Here is a 21,042-nt window from a genome sequence, read left to right on the forward strand (position 1 = left end):
CATATGACCATTTCTTGCCCTCACCTTAAAGGGTATTTCAGGCTCTTTGCAAGCAGTATAGGTTACATAAGTTTTCTAAAGAATTAAAGAGCTTAATTTTGCTTTCACCATTGAAAATATATGTACAAAAATGTCTTAAGAGATTGCTTTAAAGGTCATACAACTCATTTTACTTCCTCTTTTGTAGTACCCTCTTAGAAGTCTGAACATTTTTCTATACAGATGATATCGTTATTTATCAAATAAGAATCCGCTCCTCCTCCTGTCCCAGTGGTGATGAAATCAAACAGACTTTTTTCTTCCTTGATTTTTGTACTGGTGGTATTGGGTCCAATCATGTATCTATTCAAGTCAATGGAAATTTTGTCATTGACGAGTTTGGCGGCAGCAACCCTTTTATTGAAGTAGTAATAACAACCAAATACACGGTTTACACTTTCAGCATCCCACTATAAAAATTATTCCAGCACTCCTGCCAGTAGGAGTTTAGGATGCTCAGGATCTGCCAACAGACACAGAGCACCCCTAAGATAGGGCCCAATGTATGCTGCTGTAGAGACCATGGGGACAATTCTCAGTACTGTGGTGTTCCCTTGTGAATCTTCAGGTGCTGTTTCATTACATTTTGGTAAAGGGCTATATTGTTTTTAAAAGACGATTTGAAATCTGGAGAGCACTGTCCAGTAGGTCCAGAAAGACAAATTTGTGGCCTAAACTTTGGAAGAATCTTTTCACACTTTAAAATAAAAAAGGGTTAGAAGTTATTAAAAAAGCATATACCTGTTACTCCTCAGATTACATAATGCTGTACAAATGAAACAAAAAGACAAGCAAACCATCAGCCAGTTGGAGAAAAAACTGAAAGCAGAGCAAGAAGCACGAGCCTTTGTAGAAAAACAGTTGATGGAGGAAAAGAAAAGAAAGAAGTTGGAAGAAGCAACTGCTGCACGTGCTGTTGCATTTGCTGCTGCTACCAGGTACTTACCTTTATTTTATTCTCTGGGCTTGTCTCCGCAGCGTGGATCCACAGTAAGTCGATTTTAGTGGGTCTAGTGAAGACCCACTCAATCGACTGCAGATGGGTCTCCCATTGACTCCGGTACGCCACTGGAACGAGAAGCATAAGGTAAGTCGATGGGAGAAACCCAGCACAGTGTAGACACTGCAGTAATTCAACCTAAGGTACGTTGAATGCAGCTACGTTATTCACGTAGCTGGAGTTGCATAACTTAGGTCGACTTAGCCTCGTAGCGTAGACCTGCCCTACCTTTTTGCTTTAAAAGCCTTTTTTGGGGGATTGTAGAAACTGAAAAGGCTTTAGATCATTATCTATTCCATTTGCAAAAGCAAGGTATTGTCCTTTGCTAGAGAGTCAGACAGACATTAAAGGGACACCATCAACTTAAAGATCTCACTTTGTGTGCTTTTTTTCAGCAGTGACTAAAGTTAAAAATGTCTAAGGCCCCAATCCTGCAACTGGTTTGCACAGCAGATCAGTGAGCCTCTGTGTAGACATAGGTGTCCACCCATGTAGAGCGACTTGCAAGATTGGGACCAAAGATTCCTACAATTGCAAGATTAAAGAGCAAAATATTTTCCCTGATTGATTCGTTTTATTTATGTGGTGTATTGAACAGCATTCGTGTGTGAGCATTTTTACGGTTTCCTCTGAATATACAGTTTGCCCTGTCAGTTGTGGGCCCTTTCACACAGCAAAAGGGAAGAGCAATACATAATTAAAAATAGGAAAATGTGATGTCACAGAAGATGGCCAGGGGACTTGGCATGTGGGATGACGGATGTAAAAACTGACTTTTTTAGATGTTTTTAAATAGACCAGATTTCTTATTGATGGTGCCCCTTTAAGTTGCAAAACATAACAAACTTGCTAGCTTATCACTGTTTTCTTTGTTTGAAGGGAATATATTTTGTGTTAGGATTTATATAGTTTATGAAAGGAAGAATATTTGTTTTTGTAAGTTGATTCTGAAAATTAAAATATTTTAAGTAAACTCCACTGTGTTTTCACTTATTTTGATCTTACTATATTTTAGGTGTTTAGAGTACTATCTTAATATAACTCTTACATGAGCTTTGGTTTGTATTTAAAATGTAATTTACATATTGCCCTTTGGCATATGTTAATAGAGTATTTAATTGGGAAATAGTTTGCTTTTTTCCTGAAGGTAAAAAAAAGCAAAACAAAGGGAATTGTGGCTTACATTCAAGAAAGCACCATTGGTCAGAGGTTCAGTGGTTCTCTACTTGTGCTCCTATTTGTTTTTTGAAGAACTATCTTGCTAAATAGAAGCTGGCCTCTAGCTTGTTAAATATCCAAGAAAAGTTTAATGTGAATAGCGTGATTCCCAAAGCAATTGACTGTAATTACATGGGCTACTCTATCTTCACTTAAACTACAGAAAACGTGTTGTGTAGTGATCTGTCATGGAGGGATGAGTGAGTGGGAGGAAAGAAGTAGTAGTATATTGGCAGATTCTTTGAGATGAGCTAAAAGTAAGTCTTTGATCACTTGGGACTTCTGCTCTCTGGGTTGGTGGCAATTGAGTGAGTCACTGAGATAATGCACTTAGTCTCTGAGGGCCTGATCCTGTAGGGCCCACTAAAGGATTTACGTGTTCAGCGCTGAATTATGTTGTCAAGGGAGATGCTGACAGTATCATATAACCATTTGCTGCCATGAAATGGTATTGATAGCGTCTCTGAGAGCAGCCACCTGGTCTACTCCTTCCAGGGAGAATGTAAGAAGGAGAATCCCGAAGTTAGTGAAGTGTTTCAGGGCAGCTGGGTATACCTGAAAGATCATTGATACAAGCGACTTTTTAGAGGCAAAAGGCAAATCTGGGGATCTCCACAAGATGAGTTTTGCCTTAATTTAAATTTCTGGTACTGACATGAGCTACTAGCACAAAATTATTAGCTTGTACCATAAAACAGAATCATAAATTTCAGCAACTGTGTTTTTATCATTCTGGTAACTATCCAGTAGACATGTCTTAGTGAATTCAAGTGTCTAGAAATAAATTACTTTGTGTGCTGTATAAGCATATGAAAATGGGTATCATAAAAATCCTTCTCCTGGTAACTTACACTTTCATCCCTAACACAAAGCTAACGTTTTAATGGGTGAAATAAAATTTTAAGACAAAGCAGTTATATTAGCATCCTCTATGTAATTTCTCTTCACCCATACTAGGAAACAGCCTTTAAAGTCTACATTTTTCATGATTCTAGAGAATTAATCAAAATATCAAAGGCTTGAAAACAAGCCATGTTAATGATATATTGTAGAATATAGTTAAGTTATAGCTGTTGCCACTGAAACGCCTTTTTTCTTTTCTACATAAAGGGGGAATTTGCAGGGAGCTGACTTTGGTTTTGCGTGGGAGGAGAATCAAATATCTATCATGGTATAGAATCTTAGTTTATGTAATTTTTTTGCATAAAAGCAGTGGGAGGAAGTAGAAAATGTTTTCTCGCGTAGTTCTGGGTGTTGAGTCTTAGCACACACCTATAGTAAATTCACGAGATGGTGAATCCTGGTAATGTATATGCTTAACATTGATCAGGTTCATGCAGAGTCATTGTACTATTTGTGTTATATGCATCCCTAAAAAACAAAGGCCCTACCTGTTCTGTATGGATATTAAAAACACTAAATTACTTTTTATACGAATCAAAGTTTGACCCAGCAACCGTGGACAAAATTTCTTCTCTACCTCAGACCTCCATTGTTGTACCCAAGGTGCCATGCTCTGGCTGATAACCACTCTTCATCCCAGAGGTGGCTACATTCTGGTGATGCTATAGATAAATAGTTGGAAAGCATTTGGGGATTCTTCAAAATGCATAAACATAGGATGTCTTTAATCCATTAAGCCCCCAAATATCTGAAATACTAATTCCTACTGTTTCTTTTCTACATGGCTCACAAATGTCCCAGACTTCCTAATGTTTAAGGCATAACCTTGGGTAATGTTTTTACATCCTTTTGTCTTAACTTCATGAGGGAAATTCTTTCATTTAAAAAATCACATTATTCTCTTTTCTCATTTTATTCAGCAATATTCATAGTAACTTGACTGATCTGAATCTTTCAGGGACAATAACAGAAGAGTAATTTTTGTTTCACTTCCTTTTCTGATAACACTTCCTTCACAGAGGAGAATGCACTGAAACTTTACGGAATCGTATCAGAGAGCTGGAGACAGAATGCAAGAAGCTTACGATTGACATAAAGCTGAAAGAAGACCAGATACGAGAACTAGAAATGAAAGTTCAGGTAATGAGAAGGCACTCAGGGCTCAGACCTGCAATGTGTTGAGTGCGTCAACCCTCAGTTAAGTTGATGGACCTTCCTAGGGGACTTTCAGCATCTTGCACAATTTTTTCGTGCACGTCTGACATTAGAGTTTGGGGGTGAGGAAGATTGATAGTTTCTTACATTCTCACCATCTTGTTGTTTACTTGTAGGTTTTTTCCCCCTAAACTAGCTGATCCAGATAAGTTAACTCAGAATTCTAACCCTGCGTGCTCTTATGTAGGAACACATTGTCAGCCCAGACTCCCTTGTAAGATTCCTCTTCCCTGATGAGGAATAGGGTTCTTACTAACATAAAATAACTTTTGGTTAAAGTGGAAAAGTTGAAAGGAACAGATTGAAAGCAACTCAGTTTTAAAAAATTTTGAAAGCAGAGTCTGAGGCTACATCTGTTCCTGAACCTATCTGGTATTTCTGTTGTTTTGCAGTCAATGGTTTCCAATTTTTAAAATGTTTTCCTCTCCCTTGTCGCTGCTTGAAAGCCCCACACAAACAGAAATGGAGTATAGAGGGGAAGCAGTGAAACTGCACTGATTAGACACAGTACAAGCCAAAGTAAAACTAAAATATCTTTTTCTTTCATTTTTGTTATGCTCATTTATCTTGCTTGTAACAAGAGTAGGTAAAAAAGTTCAAATGAGTGTTGTTTTTTTTCTTTTAAAACACGCTTCTAAGGACAGAGTCAGATAGTGAACTGAGAATTTGTATGTCAGATCCTTAACTTTGATATGTGGATATTTTTTTACTGTGTACTGTCTTCTGACACGTTTTTTTAATCTTCATGATCAGTTTGTACAAGTAGCGCATATCGCAACTTTCCATCGGATTGCCAAAATAGGTATTCTGAAAACAAGTACAGTCTGTTTTCCAACAATGTTTGTTTTGAAAATAGGTTGTCATTATCAATCATGACTGTGGGGTTTTTTTTTGCATTTTTCAAACTGTTACTTCTATGTAAGTTTTGTTGTCGCATTAATACCTCTTCTGCAGAGCCTTTCTCCACTATATTTTATTTTACACATTTCTCTGTTTAAAAATACCAGTTTTTAATACTTTTTTAAATTGTGAAATATTAATATTTGTATTTCCAGCCTTATTGGTTGGTTGTCTTTATGCAAAGTAATTTATTTTTTTCTTTTAATTGAGTTATGGATTTGTGGAATAGTTAGAAAGCCCAGAACACTCCCCAGCTGAATTTAGAAATGTGGTTACATCTTGATTCTTCCTGAGCAACTGATATAGCTCAATGTTTCACATTTACTCATTGTCACTTTAAACCAGTGGTTTTCAACCTTTTCAGACGACTGTACCCCTTTCAGGAGTCTGATTTGTCTTATACCCCCAAATTTCACCTCACTTAGAAACAATTTGCTTACACAATCAGACATAAAAATACAAAAGTGTAACAGCACACTATTAGGGGAAAATTGCTTACCTTCTCATTTTTACCATATAATTATAAAACAAATCAATTGGAATATAAATATTGTACTTACATTTCAGTGTATAGTATACAGAGCAGTATAAACAAGTTATTGTCTATATAAAATTTTAGTGTATACTTGCTTTGCTAGTCAGTTGTAAAACTAGGCAAATATCTGGATGAGTTGATGTAACCCCTGGAAGATCTCTGTGTACAGAACCACTGCTTTAAACAATATACAGTTGTTGTATAAATGGACAACAAAAGATCTGCTCTGTCAGTTAAGATAACAATTTAAAGTTCTTTATATAAAATTCAATGTTGAGGGTTCTGTTTTCCCATCCCAAATATCAGTTGTTCATGTTCCACAGTGAGCCACTCATACTTCCCCCGCTGGCACTCCAAGGGGGGTGATGAGCTCCAGAGAGAGCAAGGGTTGCAGTAACATAGAGCTGAGGGGTTGGGTGCGGCAAGTAAATGGGTTTTTCTCTCATCCTTGCATTATGTTTGTACAATATTATTATTCACTTGTACAAAGCCATGTGTAATTAAGGGTACTATAATACCACATGCAATCATTAACTATCATTTGACAGCATACTAGGCCCGGTGCTGTGCCGAGGGGAAAAAAGAAAGACCTGTCTGTACATCTCATGCTTAAAGTCAACATGACTAACATTTTTGTCTTAATTACTTCTGCAGGAGCTGCGGAAATACAAAGAAAATGAGAAGGATACTGAGGTGTTAATGTCAGCACTTTCAGCCATGCAAGATAAAACACAGCACTTAGAGAACAGCCTGAGTGCAGAGACAAGAATTAAGTTGGATCTGTTCTCTGCATTAGGAGATGCAAAACGGCAGCTTGAGATTGCCCAAGGTAAAGTACAGTAGTTTTATTCACCTACTACTACTAACTGAAACAGTAGAAAATATACTGTAGGGATTATGGGATGGATTACACGTCCTAGAGGATTCACCTAATTTCCCCCTACTGTTGAATCAAAGATAATAAAATCCTCTGTTAGTGATGGTTGTTAGTTAGGAACGTATGCATTCAGATATCATACTGTAGAAATCTCTCTCTAACCAGAGCGACAACAAGCTTTAAAAAAAGTTATGTGCAGCGTAGTTGTAGTCATGTCAGTCCCAGGATACTAGAAAGACAAGGTGGGTGAGCTAATATCTTTTATTAGAGCAACTTCCATTGGTGAAAAGCAGCAAAGAGTCCTGTGGCATTGGTGAAGGAGACAAACTTTGGAGCCCCACAGAGCTCTTTGAAAGAAGTCATTACCTGAACCTGAAGAAGAGCTCATTGTGGCTTGAAAGCTTCTCCTTCTCATGAACGGAAGTTGCTCCAGTGAAAGAGAGCTCGTCCACCTTCTGTCTTAAAAAAACAGTTAGAAAGTGTAAAAGGAATTTTGTCAAATACTTTAATACCCAGTTCTCACATCCTAATTACCATAGTATTTTAATAACTGGTGTGGCAAATATTCTCTAGTTTATTTAAAAAAAAAAAAAAAGGCCATCATGATATCTTTGAGGAGTGGGAAAGAACACAGACTTTTTAGGATATGTGCACTGTTGTAGTCTGCCACTGCAGCCAGAAGAGGGAGCAAAACATTAACTCACCAACCCATTCCCAGACCTGTGCTAATATCTACTTGTCTCTACTGTGCAAACAAGGAAGAAAAATGAATAGGCTTTTCCATTTAATATTCATCAGAGCATCCTTGCAGAAGTTTACTTGCCTGCAGCAAATTTTTTTTTTTTTTAATTTACTAGTAAGGTAGATATTTGTTAGGTTTCTGTCATTGTGGAGTTATTTTTTTGCCTGGGCTTATAGATAGTCAGAATGGTCTTGCAAGGATGCATAAACATATTCTACACTTAAAATAGGAAAAACAATACCTTCACGTTCCTCAAAGGGACTTATAAAAATGGAGAGTGGAAATAGGAAAGTTTTTTTTTAAATAAAAAGTAAAGTAGAGTCTTAATAGGTAGATACTCTTGTTCTGTCTGGGTGCTAGTGAAGTGCAAACTGAGGAAGTGTGGACATCAAGATAATAACAGCGTTGGGCTGAAAGATCATTTCTGCTACTGAATTCTAATAGTTTAAACTCTGACAGTAGTTATGGAGGAGTACAAATCTACATTAACTTTTGTTCAATTGTAATAAACCAGTATTTGTGTGGATTGCCAAGATGGTGTTAGAACTGTTTTGCTCGGTCAGTTTCTCTGTGTATGTCAACACTACGAAATTAGGTCGAATTTATAGAAATCATTTTTATACAGTCGATTGTGTGCCCCCCCCACACAAAATGCTTTAAGTCGGCGGACTGCGTCCACGGTACCGAGGCTAGTGTCGACTTCTGGAATGTTACACTATGGGTAGCTGTGAGTAGCTATCCCACAGTTCCCAGTCTCCACTGCCTATTGGGATTCTGGGTTGAGATCCCAATGCCTGATGGGGCAAAAACAGTGTCGCGGGTGGTTCTGGGTACATGTCATCAGGCCCCCTCTCCCTTCCTCCTTCTGTGAAAGCAACGGCAGACAATTGTTTCGCACCTTTTTTCCTGGGTTACCTAAACAGACGCCATACCACGGCAAGCATGGAGCCCGCTCAGGTCACCGTACGTCTCCTGGGTGCTAGCAGACATGTGACTGCATTGCTATACAGCAGCAGTTCATTGCCTTTTGGCAGTAGACAGTGCATTACAATTGGTAACCATCATCATCATGTTCCTGGATGCTCTTTTAGCCGACCTCGGTGAGATCAGTCAGGGGCACCTGGGCAGACATGGGAGTGACTCAGCCAGGTCATTCCCATCTTCTGTTGAGCACTCAGGAGGTGACGATGGCTAGTAGTCGTACTGCACTGTCTGCTGCCAGCCTAAGATGTACGAGATAGATGGATCAAAACAAGAAACTGACCTGATTTGTTTTGTGAAATCAACGGCCTGCTAAACCCAGTGTTTTGAGTTCAATCCTTGAGGGGGGCATTCTGTGTGACAGTTGTTTGTGTTTCTCCTTGATGCAATGCCACCCCTTTTGTTGATTTTAATTCCCTGTAAGCCATGTCATCAGTCGCCCCTCCCTCTGTCTGAGCAACAGCAGACAATTGTTTCGCGCAAAACCAGGCGAGGAGGCTATGGCAGCGCGGTGACGAGAGGGACACGGTCATAGACTTCTCACAAAGTACGGGCTGGGCAATGTGCCCATCATGCTGATGAGCTCTGCAAACACGCTGGCCAAACAGGAAATGAAATTCAAAAGTTTGTGGACCTTTTCCTGTCTACCTGGCCAGTGCATCGGAGTTGAGCGCTGTCCAGAGCGGTCACAATGGAGCACTCTGGGATAGCTCCTGGAGGCCAATACCGTCGAATTGCGTCCACACTATCCCAAATTTGACCCGGCAAGGCCGATTTCAGCGCCAATCCCCTCGTCGGAGGTGGAGTAAAGAAATCGATTTAAAGAGCCTTTTAAGTTGGAAAAAAAGGGCTTCGTCGTGTGGACGGGTCCAGGCTTAAATCGAGGTAACGCTGCTAAATTCGACCTAAAGTCGTAGTGTAGACCAGGCCTCTGTCTCAGCTTTTCTCAAACTAGTCTGGGGCGAGGGAGCGCCAGTGCTGGATGAAAATATGCTGCTTATTCTAAGTGACACTCTTTGCTGTTCCAGGGCAAATCATTCAAAAAGACCAGGAAATCAAGGACCTAAAACAGAGGATAGCAGAAGTTATGGCCGTGATGCCCAGCATAACATACAATGCAGCCACCAGCACTCTGAGTCCTGTTTCCCCACATTACTCTTCCAAATTTGTGGAGACCAGCCCTTCTGGACTTGATCCCAATGCCTCCGTTTATCAACCCTTGAAAAAATGAATGCCAACTTTCTTTTTGCCCAACAGTTTTGTCAGACCGAAAGCATCGCACAGGAGTATCTCTTGCAGTCAAGATGAAATTGTATTGTGTGCGACTGTATTTGTCATTTAAAACAGAAAGGGGGGGGGAGGAGAACATCAATATTTGACTAGAACTGCCCATCGGTTTTTCTTGTAAAGTTTTAGAAAACCTCACAGAACTCTGCAATTTATTTTTCTTGGCCAATGCATTAAAAACAACTCTTGGTTTTCAAGTAGCCGATTTTGCCTTTTTATGTACTCTTGCATGGTTTCCTCTTGAAAAATACAGGGCTTTGCTTGATTCTGAACCCTTTCTTTTTTTTTTTTTTTTAAATAATCAAGCTAAAATTGCAAATCAGAGTCATAAGGGATAATGATGAAAATTCTTCACTTTTTAGAGTGAAAGGGTTTAAATAATCTAACAAAGCTTTGATTTATAGCTGTATTAAATAAAGGTATGTAATGTTACAAAAAATAATTTAATTACCCCTCAAAGGACCAAACAAATTTAAGGGGCATCATTTACGGGAAAGAATAAGTAACGAGAATAGATGATGTGATGGTGATGGTTGTGTGAAATATAAATATTCCCATTGGTGTTTTTAGTCACTGAGAATTGCTAACAGTCTTGTTCACAGTGCCTTGGGAGAAGACATTTCAAGAGGAAACTTGATAGTTAAGCTATTTTTTCCCCCTTCACTGTCATCTAGCTTATATATCAAGCTCATTACAGAGTCTACTGCAAATTGTTCATGGTAATTTGGATGTTCATTACAAACCACGGTTACATCTTCTGTTTGTTTAATACAAAATCAGCAGTGTTCTGTAACTTGCCTTGATTATAATGCATCAGAGAAGGCACAATATTAATATAGGAAGCGTTATTGTGAAGGCAGAATTGTGCGATGTATTGTATACAAGAGACTGCAAAGCAGGCTAATAAATCTGCAGTTCTGGGTTTTTTTATTTTATTCAGCTGTGATTTATATTTACAACATCTTGTATTTGACAATTTAAATGGAGTTCAAGATTTCTCAGCTGTTGTGCCAAGGAGTTTTAAGAGTTTTTAAAAGCAACTCGTAAATTGCACAAAGATTTAAGTAAAAATGTATATTATACATTGGTAGAAAGTGTTTGCACTGGCAACTTCTGAAGTGTTTAAGATTGGGGAGGGTGGGGGGAGGAGGCAAAATTGTATTGGAAACTAGCAGAATTACAAACCGAACATGATTTTGCAAACCTGCAGTGGACTCTGGAAGGACAAAGTTCTTCTTTTAAAAAAAATTTAAAAAGAAAAAGGAAAGATTTCATGTTAATTGGCATGTTTGCCTCATTTCAAACATGAACTAGGACAAGAAAATCAATCAAATAGAAGTATTAAAGATTCGTCGTTTTAATCACAGATATTATTTTGGGATAAAACTTCTAGCTTTAGCCAGGTGTGCATGTTGCTGTCATTTGCATTTTTGAATCATCTTGTGTAATTGTCACCATGAAAGTGTTACTCAGAAATGTCATAGGTTTTTCATCTTTGTGCAAAACATGAAATATTGTCACTGACTTTTTGTGTTGAGGTTCCCCCATTTTGCTGCCTTTTTGGCACTACTTTCGTTAAATACTTGGTCTTGGCTGCATTATTTTTTTCTGTGGGGTTTACAAAGAATAAACATTTTCTTGCAGATAAAAAAAAAACAAAAACTTTGCCTTTTTAACTGACCTGATTAGCCAGATCTGAGGATTGCATTTTGTTTAAAGAGTTATCTAAAGTTGGTAACTAATCTTTTTGCACATTATTTCTCTGCTACTCCAGGTAAGAATTCATCTGGGCAGTATGACTTCACTCTTATGAAGCAGAAAGAAGAGCATATGTTTCTTATATCCTGATATTCTATATAAACCCAGCATGTCATTTCTGTGTTGAGGTTTTTTTACCATTATTTCTAGAATCTTAAAATGTTCTGTGAGGTTGGGTGGCAGATCCAAGCCTTTTCCTTCCCTGACATCAAACATATGGAGAAAACTTTGAAGTATAATCATCGTCCTTGTCTAGGACAAGATATGAAAGACAACCAACCCTAGCTTTTTGGCTGTATCTGCTTGAGGGGATTCCTTTGCTATTGGATCTTCTGTTGCTTTCACACATAGACTAGCTTCTTCTATACTGAGATGTCTTCATCTGCCTTTGTTAGTTTATTAGGAAAGCCAGCTGTCTGTCAAGTACATCTTCTTGTTTTGGCTGTTGTTGTAGGTGGTCCTAGTTTGGAAATACTATTTAGGCCCCTCAAACTTTGGGCTCCCGCTCTTGATCCCATTTTGATTCTCAGCAGTTAGGTCTCCTCATAGAGACTTGCCTTGGTCCTTTACATTCTGCAATGCCAATACACCCCCCTTATTCTGGGAGGAAATTCTGATCCCTTTTCCTTTTCATATGATAGGGGATGTCATTCCTTTAGGGCTTTTTCCCCCAAAGTGTGCAAAGAAAAGAAGTGTATTTATAAACTCTAGGTAAACTTATGGCGATAAAAATCACATTGCACTGCAGTGGAAGTTGGATTCTCCACTATCTCCCTCTGGATGATTGGGAAGGATAATTTGCATTATTCCAATTACTTAAGAAAGGTGAAAATGTTTGCAGAAGTCTGCCAGCTATATCATTTAACCAAAATAAGCGGTATGAGTGGAATGAGATCATTTAAACAGTGAAAACTTACATTGACCAAACTTTGAGCTGTAAATATTTAATTGCTTGAAGTGGAGAATATCTTAATGGTTGATCATAAATTGTAAGACCAATGTGCTAATGTGCAGTGGATTTAAGAAACCAAGACTAGAGAAGGGGCTTAGATTCTGACAAATCAGTTGGAAATTGCATTTGGTAAATAAGTCTAAAGAGATCTGCTGAAGTAAAATGTAATATTTCTCCAAAACCACTAACCACTTCCAAACAAAACTTTGCCTGTACTTGGAAACCAAATCATGTGAAGAAAGAATCACTATCAACCTTATTTGTAACATTTAATTAAGTACTTCAGGATTGGATGAGCACCTCATTGATTGAATTTTTAAATTAAATCTGAACAAAATACATAATTTTATACTGTATATTGAAAGAAATTATCCTCCTTGATTCCTAGAGGCCATTGCACTAATTTTATTAGGATAAATTATAGCTCCCTTTTTAAAACTCTCTTTTGGAATTAGGCATAGTGAATTCCAGTTTACTGCATTAAACAGCTTACCCTGAGGAATATGAGGAATAAAAGAGAACCACCGTTTATGGGCAGCTGAAAATGGGACTTAATTTGTGAACCTGGCAGTATGGAACTCAGTGTGTGGCTGCAAGCAAACTTCTATCCAACTTAATGTTGGTGCCTCATGAAAATATTTAATGTTAAACTGGGGTTTCTTCTGATGGTCAAAGCTGGTCGGAAAGTTGTTTAGTCTCTGACACTTGATCTGGGCATTCTAAGGAGCCAATCACATTAATATCTAGGTACAAGACCGTTTTTAAAGCCAAAAGGACCATGCTTTCCAACCACGCCTCATTAAACTGCTTTCTTCAATGGGATTGTTGTTGACCATCTCTGGCAGCTGGCTCTCCTGTATTTGCCACTGTTGGTGAAAAGGGGCTTTTGGCTTAGAAGTGATGAAAGCTGGGCTCATTCAGATCTCAGTTAGTAAGGAGTTCCCCAGAAGGCCTTCAACTGGCCTCGAAGTTTAACCCAAAGTTCCTGTACCCAATACTGTAGTGCCTTTTTTTATTATTTTATTGTGATTGCTATGGAGAATGAGACTTCCCAAGATTAGGACTAGCACAGTTAAACTTTGTAGGGAGTCACTATAGGATAGAAGAGGTTCTTACACCAAAAAACCCCACCTCATTTGACATCGCCCATACGGGCTTGCATACTGCTAGCATTCCAGTGGCATAGCCTGGTAGCACGTAGCTTCATACCTTCAGCAGTAAGTTCATACCTGCTAGTCATAGTCCTGAAGTTCATTATCAAAATAGTGTCAGAGTTTATCACAGAGAAGTGCTTCTTGCCTAGTGCGTGGGAGAGGAAGCGGCTCTTTTCCTTTAAGACTGCACTTGCTTTTTATTAGTATTTCTAGAATCAAAGCCAAAAAAGAGAGAGAGAACTTACGCAAATTGTAATACTAATTAATATATAATAGATTACAAAAAGGGAATCTGAGATGTCTTATATCTTAATTGAATCAGAGCTGCTATAATATGCTGTAGCAATATCACAAAAACATTCAAGCAAATCGTTTCTAATAAAGGAGGGAGAAGGAGAGAACTCGATCCAATCAAATTGGAAGTTAAGTGGCTCGTTTATGTATAATTTTCCCTGTGTGTGGCACTTGGACTCAGTTATAGGAGCATGTTGTCATGTTCTGGAAATCCTCATTACTGCTTACAGAAAATTCCTTTTCTCTTTAAATTGTCTACGATCTTTCTTGTATAATTAAAATACAGTTATTTCCCTTACAATTTATCTGGGTTTGGATAACGATGGCTCTGTTACACAAAATAAAAGCTTCAGGCAGATAAATGCTTTCTTCTCCCTTTCGGTATCTGGAAATGCTCCAAGAAGATCTTTTTTACCATGAATTCAGGTTTCCATGTAGTACCCCGAAGTATAAACCTAAGCCTCTTGTGTCTAATAGACGTATCTTTCTTACCCAACAAAAATTGACTTTAACATGATCAACTGCCTTGGTCTCTCAGAAAGATCCAGATTAATTCTCTTGTGCTTTCTCCTGAGTATCAGTCTACTGGGACAAAGTCCAGTTCTGATGGTTCCTATGGCAAATGTCTGGGAAGCCTTTCAAATTCCGCAGATCACCTCCTTCAACACCATAATGAAGCAAAGGGATTCTTACAAGTACATTAATTAGCACTTTTGAAACCTCCCATTCTTTTTATAACCGCTGCCTTAAAGTGGGCTGTGTTTTCTGCCATATTTGCTACTGTGTCCTAATTTTCAATAATCAGAATTAAACGATTGATCTCTTTATGCTCTTCTTTTCAGGCAGTCTTTCCAATTTTTTTAGACTCTTCAGGTGCATCTTAATTTTCTAAGCATTTGCTGATCCATAATTCCTTCTAAATAGCTTTGTTTCTGCTTAGATTCTCCTCCGAAAGAATTTAATGCAATATAGAATGCTTGCAAGCAATTTTAGCATTAAAAGACTTTTAAAGTCTGCTTGTAATTGCAGATATCAAAGAGCTTACCAAATTGACTAGGTAGACCTTACAGGGACTTATTCCCATGACTAAAGAGAGCTTCTGCTTCCAGAAAATGTTGATACATCCAGTGTACATTCAACATTTAGAGCACGGGTCGGCAACCTTTCGGAAGTGCTATGCTGAGTCTTCGTTTATACACTCTAAGGTTTCGCGTGCCAGTAATACATTAACATTTTTAGAAGTTCTCTTTCTATAAGTCTATAATATATAACTAAACTATTGTATGTAAAGTAAACAAGGTTTTTAAAATGTTTAAGAAACTTCATTTAAAATTAAATTAAAATGCAGAGCCCCCCGGATGGGTGGCCAGGACCCCAGGCAGTGTGCCACTGAAAATCAGCTCGTGTGTTGCCTTTGGCACACATGCCATAGGTTGCCTACCCCTTAGAGCATAACAGCCTGGGCTGCCCAGAGGTGTGGGGGGAAATAGGGCAATTTGCCCCAGGCTCTGGGCCCCGTGAGCCCTGGCCCGGCGGCAGTCCGGGTCTTCAGCAACAGGTAGCCCTTCAGTGCTGCTGAAGACGCGGAGCGACTGAAGGGCCCCCGCCGCCAAAATGCCGCCAAAGACCTGGACCATAGCCAGGTGAGTACAAGCGTCGCAGCTCCCCCGCTTTGCCCCAGGCCCCCTGAATCCTGTGGGTGGCCCTGCATACAGCTACCATATGGAACTCTAACACTCAAACGTTATTCTGTTTCTTTCATGGGAATTGGTAGATTATTTCAGTGGGAAGGAACGGTATTATACTTGGACCTAATCCCAACCAATATCTAATTGCTTATCAAATTTTGAAGGGTCAAGACTAAGCAGAAGTAAGAGCAAGATAAATTTACCTGTAGATTTCGTGTCAGTGAGCTCTCCTGTCCAGCTGGACCTATGCACATTTTCGAAGATGGAAGAAGGAAAAGGTGATGTCTTATGAAGTTTGTTTTTGTACCCTGTGTTCGAGAGTTGCTGCTTTTGGGAAAAGTTGAAATTGATGTTTATACTAATGGACTGTTTGCCTCGTGGTTATAGCCAACTGTGGGGATTCAGGACTCCTGTGTTCCCTTCTGATTTCCCTGTGAGTCCTAGGCAGCGCCAGCTCCAGGCACCAACTCAGCAAGCAGGAGCTTGGGGCGGCCAAGGGGAAGGGGCGGCACGTCGGGCTCTTCAGCGGCGGGTCCCTCGGTCCCTCTCGGAGGGAAGGACCTGCTGCTGAATTGTTGCCAAAGAAGAAAGCGGTGCAGTAGAGCTACCAACCGAATTGCCGCCGATCACAATCAGGGCTTTCTCGCCTTTCCCTCCCTTTCCCTGCTGTTTGTGGCGGCAAAAATCCTGGAGCCGGCCTTGGTCCAAGTCAGGTCATTTAAACTCGCTGCTTCAGTTTCCCTATCTGTAAAATGAGTTTAATACAGCTCTACCTTTATAGGGGAATTCTGAGGCTTAGTTGTCTGTAAAACCCTTTGAGATTGCCTGATTAAAAATTTTATAGAAGCAGTCAGTAGTAGTAGCTGGTTATCAGAGATGAACACAAACCAAAACCCCAGATCTGAACACCTCTGAACTTGGAGTAAATTTGGATCTGGATCTAAATGCTACTGTTTGTACCTATCTCTGATTATCATGTGTCATGGAAACAACCTGGGATTTTACTGGAACTTTAAAGTTGCAGGAAGGAAATGTACTTTCTGCAGAAATAGCCACAAGAGGGCCCATAACATCTATCGTAGACGAGACAGTCTGATTAAAATGTGAATCATGAACACTTATTCAATAACTAAAATATTTTTAAAGCTCCCTTCTTTTTTAAACTGGCATCTCAAAATTTTATTTCTCAGAAACTTTTGATACGACAGAGTGTCAAATTCAGTCCAGTAAACCCAGAATGCGCGCATGCCTTGATTTTGCGTATAGATTATACCTTTGTTACAATGAGGCATGTTAGATTATACCTTTATGAATGAGGCATGAATCTAAAGGTAGATTATACCTTTATGAATGAGGCATGTACTGATTTAAAAACTGCTTCCGCCTGTATAGTCGGAAGCGTTCTTTTAAAGCAACGGAAGCAAATGTAGACTCGTGTTCGAAGCTTAGCATTAATGCTGGTAACTATATTGTTGTATATGTGTATGATGAATTTCAAACGTGTCTCCCATACATAGTGGTAGTATCCATATGATAAATTACATTTATTTTGCACCTCTGCCCTTTTCAGCTGCACTCTGCTCGTTATCTATCTCCCTCAGGACAACTTTTAGCAGGGCCGTCCAGAGGATTCTGGGGGCCTGGGGTCTTTGGCAGCGGGGGTCCTTCCGCTCCGGGTCTTCAGGGCACTTCGGCGGCGGGTCCCAGAGCGAGTGAAGGACCCGCCGCTGAACTGCCGCCGAAGACCTGAAGCAGAAGGAGCCCTCATCGCCGAATTCCGCTGAAGACCCGGAATGAAAGCAGCTCCGGATCTTCGGCAGTGGGTCCTTCACTCGCTCTGAGTGTGTTCGGCAGCACTGAAGGACCTGCCACTGAAGACTCATTGAAAACTCTTGCGGGGGCCCCTGTGGAGCCTGGGGCAAATTGCCCCACTTGCCCCCCCCTTCTGGGTGACCCTGACTTGTAGTATTACAAACCCCTAATCAGAGGCAGCTTTGAAAGAGCTGCTGCTATTTTGAAACCCACCAGCCTTAATGCTGTTTCCATAAAAATGTGGCCCCCTCCCCAGAAGGAAGTTGCTGTTCCGAAGTGCAAATGAGCAATATTTAATCCGGGATCAGTGACTAGTTTTAAGGCCCAATAGCTCGTGCGTCATGAGAGCTAGAAAGGAGCCGGGAATCTCCTCCACTTGCAATGGGCTATAGCACTTTTTCTAGCTTTGAGGGATAATTGAGTTTAATCATATTTACTTATACTAAAAAGCTATTTTAGACCCATTTCAAACATTTGCCATGGTTAATTAATTTTCTTCCTACAAGGCCTGTACAGTTGGACTCAGGCTAATGAAGAGGATCAGCTTTCGAGGTGGAGCAGACAAAGAACAGAGATTTTTTTTAAAAGACAGTTCAAAAATAGTCTCCCTCCATAGCATTAAAAATACACAATGTTCTTGTATAATGGTTTTATAGGCATTTATGGGCGTGAGCTACATCTGCTCACTCCTGGCTTCTCCACAGCAATTGTGCAAAACTCAGGCTTCTAAAACCTTTTCAGTGCAACACCAAAGCAGCAGAGAATGCGTGATTAGGACCCAACCAAAACTGGGGCCTCTTTGTGCTAAGTGTTGTATATACACAGAGAGAAAGCGTCTCCTGCGTTGAAGAGTAAAACAGTCAAAAAAGACACACAAAAGAAGCAATAGTAATTCCCATTGGACAGATTGGGAATTGAGATACTGAGACAGGGCCAGATTTTTCTAAAGAGCTCCGCACAAAATTGCTACCAGGGTGGTCTGATTGTCAGAACAGCCTCAGCATCTATTTGGGTGCCTGGATGTAAGCGGAGTTCTTCGAAAATCTGGCCTTAAGTGACTTGCCCAGATTCACATAGGAGGTCTGTGGCAGAGCTGAGTTTAGTAGCATGTTTCACCATTGTCCAGCCTTCCTGCTGCTAAATGTTCTGTAATAGCAGGGCATGTACATGTGTAAAAAATTGACTGGCTTGCAAAAATCTCTGAGCCCCAGCCTTGTGCTGTACAGAATCAGCAAGGTGAGGCCTTAAAAGTTCATTCTATTTGGGCAAAGCTGGCGTGCTAAATACAAGCAGCTCTGTTAGTTTTCATCAAGAATGTTTTTCAAGTGCATGTTGTTCAGCTATGCAGAATGCAGTCAAGGGTCATTTGTCTATGTATATAACCCTATATATTTCTAGAGCATCAGTCACCATGGTATCCAGATACACTACAAATACGTAGATAAAGGGGATCTGTCTGCATTTTGCACAGCTACACAACACAGCTGTTTGAAATAGGGCCTTGTTTTTAAATATATATGAAAAGAATCCTTTGTAATTGTTGAACTGAGTGGTTCAACTAACAGGAATCTAGTCCTTAGCATTATATCGTCTCATCCTATAGACTTATAATTAAAAATCCACTTTTATTATGTCCAATCTGTTCTGGATTTGTTGCAATTCCTTTGTTACATAGTGGGCTGCAGAGTGTTGAGTCCAACATTTAATAAAACCTAGGAGCCAGGAACTTCTGAAGTCTAATCCCAGCTCCCTCACTGACTGCTGGGTGACCTCAGGGAAAGCGCTTAACCTTTCTGTATCTGTTTCCCCATCTACTGTACTTACCTGCCTTTCCTGGGGGGGATGCTAGGGATGCTAGGAAGATCAGTTCATGTTTCTGTCCAGCACTTTAAAGGTGCAGAACCCTGGGTAAGTGCTAAGTATTAATGAGGTGGTATTCTACTAAAGCAGGCACGAGGGGTTGCATACTAGTCTACATGAGGGAATTTATCTCCCTTGAAGATGAAGACTATTTGGCTTTCCCATGTGATGTGACTTGTCTTGCCTGCAGCAGCAAAAATTTACTGAGAAGGAAAAAAACCTAAATGTATATATTAGCAAAAGAGTTTGATGCCTTCTGGTGCCTCTATTTTAATTTGTTTTTGATTTACGATAGCTCAGAAGGAGGGAAGGAAATGCAGCAATGTGATGGAGAGCACCGGGAGTCCCACTTAGGTACTGACAGGGGAGAAGCTGGAGGAATTGAAACCATGAGTTTGACTACGTTTTTATGGCATGAAGTAATGCATTACCAGTCTGACTCTCACTCTGTGATTCTAAATGGCAACAATTCTTAGAAAGACAAAATGTTTCTCAACACAAAGGCAAAGGTTAGTCGCTGCTGAGGGAGTTTCTGCTCAATAATTATCAGGCATGTTCCCAATCAACTTTCATACAAAAAACGCAGAATTATCTAGGGGCTAAAGTATAGGTCTGCAAAGTCCTGCGATGTAGGTGCCATTTTTACTTCTGTCGCTGTGACTTGCTGTGCTAAGCGCTTTGCAGACAGATAACAGGAAGAAAGATCCCTGCCCTGCAGTCTATAATCTAAAAAGACCAATGACGGAGGGGCATGGATACAATAGAACTTTTTTCCTCTTTTCTTTTTTCAGTCTGATTCACGTTTAATAGTTATTTAACCTAATTAACCACTGCTGTTTACCCTGTTACTCACCTCACCTGTCAATTTGCGTAGCAATCTCTAGCCTGTTATTTGTGTTCCAGCAGTGCCACAATATGCCTGGTGGAAGTGCACACAACCAAGCCCTGAATGCCTTCCAATCTAAGGGTACATCTCCTCTGCAGTCCAAGGTCTGACCACAGCATGCATAGACGTACCTTTGATCTAGCTGGCTCCGATAACAATAGCAGTGAAGCCATGGCAGCGAGGGCTGCCGAAGACTTTGGGTATTCGCTCAAGGGGCGAGCCTGGGCTGTCCTGACTTCGCTGCTATGGTTATTTGCTTTGCCGACCTGGCTCTGAGCTTGCTATGGCTACAGGTGCTGTGATGACATATCTTTAGGTGACAAGCAACACAGGGTGCGGGGAAGTGGATACATTGAATCCTGCCCAGTTTTTATATTCACCATTTATGTTGTGGATTTGTTGTTGTTAAACACAGCTCCCTCCACTCTACCTGGCAGCAGCAGGAAACCATGAGGGAGAGTTTTCTACAGATGGCTTTCCAGCTCCACGGGTTTCCTCTGCAAATAACAAGGCCTCTCCACCTACTGTTTCTATTCACCAATATTTTGTGGGCATAGTGGAAAAGGCGAGTCGGGGGCGAGCGGCCTTACAGTTCAGTACAAGCAGCGTGTTCCACATGCAGGGGCCAACGCAGAAGAGTCAAGTGGGGACAGGGTGATGGGGCAGCCAAGTACCTGGGGCAGGAAGAGGAGGTGATCATAAGAGACAAGGATAGACAAGTGGGGAGGGACCAAATTTTGATGGTGCGGGGGGGGAATATCAAGGAGCTTGGACCTGATGCAGTGGAGAACAGGGAACCAGTGAAGAGGTTCAAGAAGAGCAGGGTGGTGCAGTGATTGAGGTCAGAGCTGTAGGCAGGGAAGATGAGCTTAGCTGCATTCTGCCTGATCCTTGCTTGTCCTGCCTGCTCCCAAGCCCACTACAAAATGCACAGCAGCTGT

General features: G+C 40.3%; 1 protein-coding gene across 1 annotated transcript in view; it reads left to right on the forward strand.

Annotated features, from left to right (window-relative positions):
- Positions 1 to 9,766, forward strand: part of MACO1 (macoilin 1) — a 31,016-nt gene extending 21,250 nt beyond the window's left edge. Inside the window, exons 5-8 of the mRNA XM_032789691.2 lie at positions 795 to 977; positions 4,180 to 4,300; positions 6,465 to 6,639; positions 9,439 to 9,766. Of these exons, the coding sequence (XP_032645582.2) occupies positions 795 to 977; positions 4,180 to 4,300; positions 6,465 to 6,639; positions 9,439 to 9,641 (682 nt within the window). The 3' untranslated portion in view covers positions 9,642 to 9,766. The remainder of the gene's footprint in view (positions 1 to 794; positions 978 to 4,179; positions 4,301 to 6,464; positions 6,640 to 9,438) is intronic.
- The last annotated feature ends 11,276 nt before the right edge of the window (positions 9,767 to 21,042 follow it).

Source organism: Chelonoidis abingdonii, chromosome 25 (genome assembly GCF_003597395.2).
Source record: "Chelonoidis abingdonii isolate Lonesome George chromosome 25, CheloAbing_2.0, whole genome shotgun sequence".
Taxonomy (NCBI): domain Eukaryota; kingdom Metazoa; phylum Chordata; order Testudines; family Testudinidae; genus Chelonoidis; species Chelonoidis abingdonii.